At 30.7% G+C, this 13,037-nt stretch overlaps 2 protein-coding genes and 1 long non-coding RNA gene across 3 annotated transcripts; 1 reads left to right on the top strand and 2 right to left on the bottom strand.

The window, feature by feature from the left end:
* Positions 1-3,697: 3,697 nt before the first annotated feature.
* On the bottom strand, positions 3,698-4,466 carry LOC123007591. Its single transcript, XR_006412878.1, has 2 exons — positions 4,341-4,466; positions 3,698-4,276 (listed from the first exon to the last, which is right to left on the bottom strand). It is a non-coding gene; the product is annotated as an uncharacterized LOC123007591 (long non-coding RNA).
* Positions 4,467-6,878: 2,412 nt separating this feature from the next.
* On the top strand, positions 6,879-11,876 carry LOC123007421 (protein MMS22-like). The gene is made up of 2 exons (XM_044402721.1): positions 6,879-8,234; positions 10,234-11,876. The coding sequence occupies exons 1-2, from the start codon at positions 6,948-6,950 to the stop codon at positions 11,848-11,850; spliced, it is 2,904 nt and encodes a 967-aa protein (XP_044258656.1). The 5' UTR covers positions 6,879-6,947; the 3' UTR covers positions 11,851-11,876.
* On the bottom strand, positions 11,810-12,762 carry LOC123007551 (mediator of RNA polymerase II transcription subunit 18). The gene is made up of 2 exons (XM_044402922.1): positions 12,591-12,762; positions 11,810-12,535 (listed from the first exon to the last, which is right to left on the bottom strand). Exon 2 carries the CDS (start codon positions 12,531-12,533, stop codon positions 11,865-11,867), a length of 669 nt encoding a protein of 222 aa, XP_044258857.1. The 5' UTR covers positions 12,534-12,535; positions 12,591-12,762; the 3' UTR covers positions 11,810-11,864.
* Between the last annotated feature and the right edge of the window lie 275 nt (positions 12,763-13,037).

The following is a 13,037-nucleotide window of genomic DNA, read 5'->3' as shown; positions in this document are numbered from 1 at the left end:
TAAAAAGTTTTTGTTTTTGTTTTAAAATGTTTTGTAATTTTCTTTTTTTGATTGTATACCTAATGACTTTTTTTCAAGAGAGATGTTTTATGAGTTTCATTGTTTTATGAAATGTAATTCTTTACTCAAAATAATTGAAAATTAGTTAATTGAATCATTCGAGAATTAATAGAAAATCTCAAATAACCCGAAAAATGATTGTCTCTTGTTCAAATTTAGAACAGTTAAATTTATAGTTATGGTAGGTTAAAGTTTAACCATTTTTTATTTAAAAGGCAAAGCTGTTTTGCTGGACTGTTACACTTTTTTATAATATCGTAGTATGGGAGAACCTTGTTCACTACGCCACTGGATCAAGTATTGGAAATTAAAAATGTTATTAAAATACTTCAACTTCGTATCTGCGTAGTCAAGGTGTAGGGTATCGTGTACTTTTGTGTAATGTCAAATGTCTCATATTTATTTACACGTGTTAAATGTTTTTTTATTGTCTAGGATATGTTTGTAAATTTATTAAGGCTAAAATATAATAAACAAAACACAATTACTTAATAAATGAAAAAAAAATGAAATTTTGTAGGTTTATAAAGTTTTTATAAATCTAATGCACATTTGCATTTGTGCAAACGGAATGGAAATTTTTCAAACATTTAAACGTTGTTTGTTGACATGATTATTTTAAAAAGGTATAAAGTGGACGCAAAAAACTGAACATTAATTTTTCATAGGCGATAAACTCCAAAAAATAAACGTAATTACTCGTATGTAAACGACACTAAGGTGTGCTGACACTGTTGTTTGAATTTGCAAATTTATGCAAATGGTTAAAAATACAAAACAAAAATAATAATTAAAGTAAGAAGAAAGCAGAAAAAGGAAGTAAATAGAACATTTTAGTAAGCCAATATTTATATTTTTTTTGTACTTAATGTACACAAATTTGTTATTATTTATTTGTAACAAAAAATTGATAATTCAAAATAATGTGAAAACCATCATAAATTAAACTGCAAATTTCCATAACCAAAACCGAACCTATCCTCTCCTCACACCTACCTATTCTTTGCTCCAAAACAAGTTCAAACAAGTAAAACATTAAGGTATATTGTATTATCTTTTATAGAATATTTTTTTTCAAAAATTGTTAACAAACCTATTTTGTATAGTAATAGCATTGAATTTTTTATACAAAACTACAAATTGAGTTTCGTGATATGAAAAAAAAAGATTTCCAAATAAAATTTCAATATCTTTTTTGAATTTCTTGGATGAATAGTTTTGTATTGTTAAAATTTTGTTTAATTAGAATGGAATTAATTAATTGCTTGTGGTTATTTTTTCTAAACCAAAATTGGAAAAAATTAAAATTACCCAGAAAAAAAAAACAAAATATTGATCAACTCTTGAATACTCCACACATGTACTTGTACATTATTTTAAACAATGGCAAAATATTCTATTAGTAGACAAGTACTTTAAATAAAGATGTCAATAACCTGTATTTCGCAAAATATACTTTTGTTACTAAACGTTATAATTTATTATACCAGGTGAATCAAAAGTATGGAACCAAACGTTTTTTCCTTAAACTATTTATTTTTTGAAAAAACTAATTGATGAGTGATAAAGTACTATAAAAATGTGATGATTTAACAAGAATAAAATTTTTCGAAATTTCCTTTTGTTTTAAGTTCTACAAAAAAAATATTTTTTTTAAATGGCAACCCACTATAAAATCATTTTTCTCATAAAAGCTATACTCTAAGGATTACAACTATCTGCTTTATATTTAATTTTTTCAAAAAAAATTTTTCACATAAATTGCAATTTTGACAAAAAAAATCGCATAACTCAAAAACAAAACAAAATTTCGTTCTGAAAATACGATAACATTTTTTATATTACTTTAATTTATATTAATTATTATTTTCTGGAGGCAAATGATTACCTGTATATTCTAAGTACTCATTAAAAAAAATAATAAATAAGTGGGGCTCTACCTTTTTTAGTGACTTTCATTAATACTGCAATTATTTATATCAATTATTAACTATGTATTGTAGTCGAAAACGCAATACATTTATTCATTAGCATTAATGTATCAAATAATAAAGTAAGTTAAAAAAATGGAAAGTTTTGTTAGACTAATAAAAGTCTTCGGTTTTATGACACTGGTTTTAATAACATTTAAACAACTGCTGTTGGAATAAATTTAAAAAACACAATTTACGGATCATGAAACATTAATTTATAGATTTAGAGTAGAAACCTAACTTTTTTTAAAAAATTATATAAAATTTAAATTCGAGATTCTAGACATTGCCCAAGTGTAAAAAATAAAATTTTAAAATAGTTTATGATACTAAAATTAAGTTGTTCAATTGTTTGAAAACATTTTTAGTCATGTGCTATGAATAATAAGTATGTAATAAAAAAGGTCACGTGCTTATAATTATTGAGTGAACCTTTACTTCCTTTTTTCAAAAATTTACATTTTTGTTATTGGCTTTTTCTGTTCTTAGCCTTCCTGAACCTAGTAATTAACAAGTAAAAGAGCTAAAAAATGTTTATTGCCCCGTAGAGGTGATTCAAGTTATAAAATTTACTAGCTATTGTTAAAATTATACGTTATTATTTATTTTAAAGTCAAAATACATTATTACAACCGTTGTTATGTCTCTTGCTTTTTTTTTATCGAGTTTACTCATGTTGTGTAAATGTGGGCATGCTACACCTGCCGTCACATTTTCAAACTAGCTGTGGTTAGCTATCAGATCTTAGAGAATGTAAAAGGTGTGAGGCCTGGAATGTAAAAATTACAATTTGAGCAGCGGTTTCTAGATAGCGCCTCAAATAATAATTCATTTCAAATGATGATAAACATGACATAAATAACACTAACTATTTGGTTTAATTATCCATGAAGATCATGAACTGGATTTTATCCATCATTTATATTTTCACACTTTTTCAATAAACGATCTTTTCTGAGTATGATATATAGAGTGTTCTAAATTGAATTATGTAACAAAATCTAGCCGGCTTGATAATTAGAGACTTATTCAAGGCAACTTTTTTAGACGAATTTGAGTTATAAGATTTTATTATAGACCAAACAGATAAAGTGATAATTTATGACTTTTTTTGCAAAATGTTAACATGCAAATTTTGTATGTAAAAAATGTTGGCGTCACAAATATGGATACATTAACCACAAGAAATTTTCCTTTGTCATCTATCTAAAATAATAATTAATCATAAAATGTACAATTGAAAAGTTTTCTTCAAGAAAAAATGCTTTTTTAGTTATTTTTTTTCGGTTTATGTACAATGGGGAGCACATAAAGCAAACGTTTTCGTAATTCATTCATTTGAAAGAACAGCTGCGCCTCTGAAACAAGTTTCGACTTGTCGGCATGGAAAGTTTTCCTTCCTGAATGCTGAATGAATAAAGTCGTGCCCTCGCTCGATGAGAGAGAGAGACTTTTAAAGCAGGTAAATTCGCACGAGATTTGAACGGTTGAAGACCCGAAATCTCACACTTTAGCCGCATTCTACAAGATGGCAATCTAGCTGTTTTTGAAATATTTTCATGCAAATTGGAGAGAAAGTTGACTGGTTTGTGGATAGAAAAAAGCAACAATTTAATTATGTACTTGAAAAATTCTAGGTAGTTTTAATAAATGATAAAGCAGACTCACTGATAAAAAATTTATTACAAGTCATAAAAATATTTTTTGAGAAACTTAGTCACACGGATTCAAGGACGGATAAATTGCTCATATTATTTGCAAATTACCTAAATTCCTGGTACGCCACTGAGTCTGAATTCTCAAACGATCGTGGAAATTTCCACAGACATCGAATAAAAAAAGTACCGTAGGCTATACAACACTTGGAGTCTATACCCATGTACGCCAATTGGGTGAAACAGGACCGTATCTTAATTTTCTCCTAGTGTTGAGTTTTTTCCTTTCTTTTTTTAATTCAAAATTTCATGAATGATGGGTGATTTTGTAGGTATTGTGCGATTATTTGACTGTGTGGTTTAAAATTGGTGCAAATACACGGCCCTGTTTCATTGAAATATTCAATGCAAGAAACTCACATTCACCACACCTCTCGCCTCTCTTTTCAATCTACATATTTATTATTTGAACAGACAGAATAGGATACGCCAGGTCTTGTTCTTAACACCTTCGGAAAGCAGCCTTGACTGTTACTTCCCATTTCATGGCGCTTAGGCCAATGTCTAGATGTAGAATTATTGCATCATCTGTTGAAAAATTAAATTTTTCGTGTCATCACAAGTTTTTCGTAATTATTTCTTGAGTACTTACTTGTAAATTATTTCGTCTGAAATTTTGTTGGGTAATGACTATGACTCAAACTCACACATCTAGATGATTAGAAAAGTAGGTAATCCACGAAAGTGCTGCTTGTGTAGATTGACAGATACGTTATAAAACAAGCTAAATCCTCAAATTATAGATATATACTCATCTATCTGATGTTTCATAATTGATAAATCAATGGCAAAACACAAATTGAGTTGATAAATGTGTGAATTTTTGGATATTTGATTTGAAAAAAACACAAAAACGGAGACAAATTTGGTATTGCTAAGAGTTTTTGGAAATATTTTCTAATTTTTAACAAGAAATTGATGAGAATTTAAAATAAACGTGAATGAGAAAGAATGCAATTAAATTACATTTTGAAACTAAAAGTTAAGAAGTATTTAAAACATCAACTTTGAGCATGACACAAAATTTATTGCCAAGCTTCATAATACCTGCTTGTATCTTTTGCAAAATAACTTTTTTGTATAGACACCCTTTTTCATTAAAATTTTTGTAGCAAAAAGCTCATTTTTGCCCACAACGTTGTACTTAATTGAGGTGTGTTTCTATCAATATTATTAGCACTTAATTTTGTTTTTAGACACTAGGTAGTGATGTCTATCTTCAGGTATTGTAGGTTAAGTTGCAATTTTATCATTAAAATTTTGACAGACTATTCAATTGTAGATTGATTGATAAGATAAAACAAGGCTAAATTTTCAATGATGCAAAATTGACAAAATCAATAAGAAAACCTAAATTGAATTGATAATTAAAATTTATGAATCTATGTAAGCAGGTCATCTTACATCTTCTTCCGCGATCTTTGTTAGTGATTCATGCAATTGCATAAACATAATCTTGTGATTTCATTCACAATATAGTTTTGTGTTTTAATTATAGCCTAACCAGTTACTATTTTTAAGCGAATTCATTTACGAAAACTGGTTACTTCCAGTTAGTAATTTTATCAACATCGTACTGTCTACTGTCTGAATAATTTTCCATAGGCGTCACTGTCTGTGGGTTTATGAGGGGTTTGTCACTTTTATTTGATATTAAATATTTGTTTTCTTGCTAGGGTAATTAATTATTCAGTGCGGTCAAATTTATTTGTAAAGATATTTACATTTTGCAATTTTATTTACTTGCTTTAAACAAACGAAACATTTGTTCATAAACATTCTTTTTAAATTCACCTCCAGTTAGGCAACACTCGTTACTTAACAAAGAAAATAAAACCAAGAAATTGCGTAGATTAGAGTGGATGACTAAAAAGTCTTCGAAAAGTCTAAAACACAACCAAATGTTCATAGTTTGTTTTATTGGATCTCCATCAGTATTTTTTTCTTTATTTTCTTTCTTGTTTTTAGGATAGATGTTACATTTTTTTAATTCGAACTCAAAATACATTCGAAAACCTCTTTTATTTTTACCTTTGACAATATTATTCTTTACTTATTTCGATTTATAATGAAAAAATAATGTTTAAACTGAAACATTTTAATAATTTAATACGTAAATTGAGCCGACTGAAGCGGGACGGGGCTCGAAAAAGGTAACTATTAGGTCAGAAATTGAACTACTGAAAGCAAAGTTTATTTTTAATTACTGTAAAAGTTAAATAGTTTTCTTTAACAATTTGTTTTAATTCTTGTACAATTACATTATGTACTATTTATTTATTTATTTAGTTTTAAAAACATTATTCTTTTACGAAATTTTAATTCTTTCTAAATTTATGTTTAGTAATAAGTACTTACCTAAAAATAATAAAACTTAATAGTCCATTTCAGAAAGTCCTATAAAGGATTAAGTAACCCAAATAATTTCATTGAAAAAATAATTTTTGATTCTCAAAATTAAGGTTTATCTACTTATTCAAGATAATTTATTAGTTATTTTGAGATAAAACGCACCAAATGGTTCAAAGATTTTATTAATTTTATTACAGACTACTGATTACAATTTAATAATTATATTCATTTAATTGCACAGTCTGTAAAAAATGTCATAACTTTTTCATCATCATTTAAAATTTTCCATTCTCGTATTTCTAGCACAATATGTTGTTGCATATTTGAACACATTATAATATGATGTAACATAATAAACTGCAAATAGATTATTTTTGTCATTACAATTTTGATATTGATCACTGGCTATAATTTCAATTAATTTATGTAATGTATTCCTAGTGATTTCAAAAATTAAATTGCAATTTCCATACTCATTGCAAGAACATGAAATGTATAATAAAAGAAGTAAATGAGCGTTTTTACTGACGAAAATATTATAAGTATGCAGTTTTACCAAAATAAAGATTTAATTCCAAATAAAAACAAATAGACGCCTTGTTATTATTACGGCTATTTTTTCAAGTTTTCAAGATTCTTAATTTTCATTTAAAAGAAATAAGATTTAAATTGCGGTAGCTGCGCCATCTACAAAGTATTTTGTTACTCACGACTTGAACCAAACAAGAAAACTGTTATACCAACTACTTTGGCGGGAAAGTAATTGTCAATTTTTACAACCACTCTAACCTAAATTCAAACATTATCAAGTTTTTTATTTTTTTAAAAAGTGCATTATTTAAGTGAGATGAGTGACAATATTTTTGACTGTTGCATCGAAACACCAAAAGACCCACTAGAAGTCTTCCACACTTACACAGATTTACCAAATTATGTGAACGGTGAAAATTTGGAAAATTTGGAAATTGCTATAGAACAAGTTGACGTTATCACCAGAAAAGTAAAAACTAATTGGCATTACCTCCAAAGTGTGATTTTAAACGAAATTACAATAGCTTCAGATGACTTAATCAAACTACGAGAAGAAATCAACAAGTGTCTGAGACTGATAATTGAATGTTTAAAGTGCTGTGAGAGCGATATTCTTAAGGAGAGATACCTTACATCTTCATGGGTAAATATCAAGAAAATTGCACAATTAACATTACCAATATCTGAATTAGAACAAGACATTTATTTAAAATTAACAAGTCCCAGAAATAAGAATAAATGCCCTGTATATCAATACTTTCACACATTTTTGGACCTACAGTTTCACTTACTGATATTTGATCATATTTCTGGAAACAATGAGGAATTGCAAAGCCGTATTAATATCGTCGTTATTGATTTAATAACATTGAGTGTAAGTGCTCACAAACAAAAAACAAACTCTGCTTTTGTTTGTAATTGCACCCAAAAATTTTGGCTGATTGTTCAACTATTATGTGAGAAACATTTGGAAGGATCTTTCTGGATGATATTTAACAAAAATGTGGAAAATCTCAACGGTGATTGTATTTTATGGCTACTTAAAGATGTAGCAAAGAATTTGAAACAACCCAATTACACACCATTAGAATCAGCATTGAAAAAAGTCCTATCGGGGGGAGAATTCACCACAATTTTACCCGTTTTGAAGTCTTTGGAACCCCTTCTGTGTGATTTATGGCTAAAGTCATCAAAAATTGAAATCTATCAAACTCTATGGGATTATTTTAGTAAAAGATTGAATGTGTCATCAAGAGTCAATATTGATTTTACTTTAACTCAATTAATCGACTTGATTGATACAATATTATGGTCACGGAAAGATTGTGATTATGATTTTGAACTGTTTTTGGCAATGTTAACAACCCATTTAATCGAACATCCCTACCATTGGGGTAAAATGAAAGGGCGGATTTACTCCCAATTGGGGCCAAATAAATTAAAGGATTTGCAAAACAATGGGATTTTCAACGTTTTGCTTTTGTACCTCGCATTGACCAAAGTCAATTTTGAAGAACTCTCAAAGAAATTCCTTTCATTCATTGAAAACTTACCACAGGAAAAGAAACAAACTCAATTAATTTGGAGTTTTTACGCTGCTTTTGTAAGTCAAAGTCAAGATGGCACGGGCGCCGACTACATGGGTGCTGGGGCAGATGCAAAAATAATAACAATAATTCTTAATAATATTTGGCATGTCTTAAATTTTCTATTATTCTGTTTTTCCTTCGAGAAAATGGATCAAATTCTGCGGTTATGTTATTCTATTTTGTTTTTCCATTTAATTCAAAATTAAGCTTTTCAGTGAAAAACTCCTTAATAAAAATTATTATTACTTCAAATACTTTAAAACGACAAATAATTCTACGTAAACTTTTTATATACTATTCCAAAAAAATAAGGAAACAATTTTTTTTTTGGTGATTTAAAAGATTGTATTTCAATGAAAAATGGTCGTATTTAGATTTTATAAAATCTACTTTAAAGCTTCAAGTTTCTAGTCTTGAGATCTTATGACAAAAAAAAATTCTGAGCTACGGTTATTACGCAATTCTAAGAAATAGGGCGAGAAAAAAAAGTTTTATTGTTTTTTTTTACCACGAAATTTTTATTAGTTAAATCAATGCATGGGCCGGATAGCTTGTTCATTTAGCTTCAATTTGCTTTTTTATGTTCAATATTGAACAATTATGTTCAATAACTGGAATAAATTCCCTACAAGTTGTTTTTACGATTTAAAAAAAAAAATTTACTCTCAAGGTTGATTTGAACAAAAGAGAAAATTAGTTATTTTGATATTTTTGAAAATTAAAAAAATTAAGAAACAATATTACATCTGACAGTTTCTTAGTCTCCCCAACTGTCTTTTGTAACACAATATTTTGTAAAGTCTCATTTTACTTTTTTTAAATTTGAGCATTTCTACTTAAGAAATTTTTAAACGTTCTTTTTTTGCAAATCTAGATATTGTTTAAACTAGTATTTCTAGACCCTTCTTTAGTCTTCCCCACGGTTTTTTGCACTACGATATTTTAAAAAAGTCTCGAATGACATTTTTTAAATTTAAGAATTTTTTTTACAAGTTTCTGATACCATTCAGCTTTTGTATACCCTAATTTTACTCTTCTCAAATTAATTGCATTAATTTAAAGTTGATACTCCTAAGCTATATTCAGCACTCGATTTACGAACATTCATGTAAATTTTTAAAAAAGTTATTTTTTTTATTGTTTCCGATTTTTTTTTATTTAACAGGGGGGTACAATTTTTCATAACTCAACAATCTGAAGCATTTTGCAACTTTAAACATGTACTATTTTCTTTACACTTTTTATTGTATACAGGGTGCGCTAGAACTCGCGCTCCAGAGAAAAATGTCATGTAAGGTAGGGTACCAGGAACATGGAAAAAATGTTAAAAAAATTCTACCTAGAAAAATTTAGAAGTTATGAGAGTTTATATTTTGCACTTTAACTCTATTATTTCTGTTGGAAAAATAATTTTCCAAGTTTTTTTGCTGCAGGCTATTTTAGAAGAGGATACAAGGAAGCTCTATCCTAAACTGTAACTCTGTTTAATGTTATTTGTGACTTTTATTGGTATTTTTACTAAATAATTATAAAAAAAAAACATTAAATAATTATAAAAAAAACATATACAATGTCATCAGTGTGATTAAATAGACATGAAAAAATGTCAGATGTCTAAAAATAAATGACAAAATTTTTGGAAAGATAGAATTTTTTAAACATTTTTTTCATGTTCCTGGTATCTTATCTTACTTGAAATTTTTCTCTGGGGCGCGAGTTTTGGGGCACCACTTTTGTATTTTTTACTGTTATTTATTGATTTTTTTGTACTATACGAAAAATTATATTGTTAATACATAAATTCAGTAGAAACAGAGAAGAAGATCGTTTTTTCGCGTAATTGTTCTCAATTCCTGCAAGTTATACCAAAACATCTGAAAGTATATTTGTATGTTATTTGTTTTGCTTACGATTAATTTATCAAGTTTTTTGTTTATGCACCCATTGAAAATATGAAAAGTCGGCGCCCATGCCCGATGGTTGAAATCGAAATTTTACCAGAATTTTCAACAGGTGGTTCGCCACGTGCGTGAAAACCGCGACATTGAAACCATCATCCAACCATTCATCAAAATGTCAGAAGAAGCATCAACCGATCAAAAATTCTTCCACTTGATCAAAACATTTGTCTCCGATTTTGACACCATAATCACCACCAGTACCAACCTAGAACTCCACCAATGGCTCCTCATCAACAGCTGGATCCACCAATACATGACCACCTGCTACTACCCCGACTTGCTAACCCTTCTTAATCTCCTCCTGAGAGTGATTGAACGAATCAGCAACGAATTACTTTGGGGCGAATGGGAGTCCTCATTCAAAAACAACGTTTACCCCACGTTGAAATACGTCGCTGGCTCACGCACGGCCCCTGAGACTTGTGGTACTCTAGCGGCGAAAATAGTCACCCTGAGTCCTAGCTTACACGCCGAGGCTTTCACGTTTTTCAACGCTGAGAACATAGCCCCCAAAGTTTCCGCAAGTTTTCTCTGTGTCATCCTCGAGAATTACCCAAACTTTTTTCTATCACCGGCTCAGGAAATTGTCGCGTTGCAAAGTTGGGTCAAATTTTGTCTCTTGACACGAGACGGGTATGAACAACTCACGAAGAATATTATCAAGTTAGATGTGATTCCCCCATTTATTAAAACTGCCTTGAAAGACAAGGACCCCCTGTGTGCTTTTATTGAATATGTCGGTGGTAACAAAGAGTATTCACAATCGGTCACGATGCATAAATTGTGTGAGAATTTTTTCGGGCAGGCTGACCGTTGTATTAACCAGTTTTTATCACAGCCTGATAACGAAGGAACTGTTTTAAGGATCTATACTTGTATAGGACTCGCTTTTTACAAAATTGGGCCCCTTTTGTATAACAAACACAAGTCGAGTTGTCCCTACGCCCGTCTTGTGTCCGCTACAGTGTTACCAACTGAACTTATGATGGGGAAACCTATCCATACTTTTGTACTGCAAAGTGTCAAAAAAACTTGGCATTTGTTTTTCGAAGCTACTGTTAAATTAAACACTAATGATGCGTTTTTGGACCGAATTTTGCGCGATTTGGTTACAAAATATGTGCCCCATTTTGCAATTGTTGACTCTCCAATGCTCAAATGTCTCGATAATGACACAAACGCTGAGATAATTTTAGATAAATTATCGAGTGTGTTTTTCAAACAACCTTCAAAAGAGCCCGAATCTAACATTTTTAAATCATTAAAATTAGTTAATGATTTTGTGCAAAGCACAACATCGGAAAAATCACTAAAATTAGTTGTAAATAAAACTCTGTATGGGCTTTTTGAGGTTGTTATGTTTCACAATCAGAGAAATATGGCGATAAATGTTATAAAAAGTGTCACATCTTCGGTTTTGTACCCCAAAGTGAAGTCCGACTTTGAGGATACTATAGTGTCATTGACTGAAAAACACTTGGCTTTTAATAGCCCCAATTATTTTCAGTTGATGGGACATTTGGCACGTTTGGTGCCCCAAAGTGTGAAAAACACAACTCCGCGAATAAAACAACATTTGTCAAATGTGGAGCGAATGCGAGGGGTCGGTTATGACAAAAACTTGCGTCTTAGTTTAGAAAAACTTGAAGCATTGTTACATAAATCCTAATTGTAATTAATAAATTATGGTAAATTCCCAAGTCTTTTATAGTCGATTTTTTCGAGTTGTACTAACGGTCTCAGCTGTTCGGCAAAAATCCTCATGTCTTCAGCAATGGCATCTTGTCCACTTGGGGCCAAAACCGACAATTCGACTAAATAGCTCTGCGAAATCGCTTCGACGCCTTCCCCCGGTTTGCTTGTCATGCCCCCCATTTTGAAAATTTTCGAAACTGTGATTTTCATCCTGCCTTTGCGGAACATGTACCCCCGTGCTATGTATTCAAAATCGACTCTGCACCCCAATTCGGTTAAAAACTCAACGATTGTGGAACTGCACGCCATGTCAATGCTGGATCTGACGACTGTTGGACGATTCTTGTCGCCAAGTTCTTGTTGGCCGACGTAGCGTAATTGCCAGGGGGCGTCGGGAACGTCGAGGGCGCGACGCACACGCAATGGGAGGACCATGGGGGCACCGGGGTTTGGGGCTCGGAGGGTGAAGCATAGTTCGTGGTCGTGGAATGATTCAGGGCCGCTGTCGACGTTGTCGCATAAGCCGCGGAGACGGTGGAGGAGGACTTCCACGTATTGGTCCAGGACTGAGCCTTGGAGGAGGTATTCCTGGTTGGGGATTATGTTACATTTCAGGGCGGCGTTTAGGGAGTCGATGGCTGTTCCAGGGGTCCCCATTTCTATAAAAGTCATCATTATGTTGTGAGGAGAGACGTATTTCGGGAATTTACTTACAATTATCAGTTTTTGAAGGTTATGTTTTGATTAACGGGTCGTTGACTCTAGGGTTCAGTGCTGACAACATTAAATTAGGGATTATTTTAGGCGAATTCTGGCGGTCCAAACGCAAGATAACACAGACTAACTCAAACAAACTCAGGTTAACGTAAGTTGTGACGTCATGAGCTGAATTACCAACAAGAAACAAAATGTCACAAATAACTAGAGCGAAAAAAACTAAAAATGACAGGTAGACGGGCGTCAACTGTCATTATCGTTTATTATTATAATGATAAACATTGTGCAGGTACCTACAATAAAGAACTTCTCTTATTTCAAAAATGTGCGAAGTTGGTTCTTGTAACAAAGCGATGGGTTTTTCGTTGAAACTCGGATAATTTTTTTTTATTATTTTTTTATGAGAATGCTTTATATTAACTGTAAAACATTAATAATGTAACT

The sequence above is a fragment of the Tribolium madens genome, unplaced genomic scaffold, assembly GCF_015345945.1.
Source record: "Tribolium madens isolate multiple individuals breed KSU strain unplaced genomic scaffold, Tmad_KSU_1.1 Scaffold_11;HRSCAF=98;Tcas5.2_LG3b, whole genome shotgun sequence".
Taxonomy (NCBI): domain Eukaryota; kingdom Metazoa; phylum Arthropoda; class Insecta; order Coleoptera; family Tenebrionidae; genus Tribolium; species Tribolium madens.
Note: the sequence above shows the minus strand (reverse complement) of the source record. Positions and strands in the feature narration are given on the sequence as shown.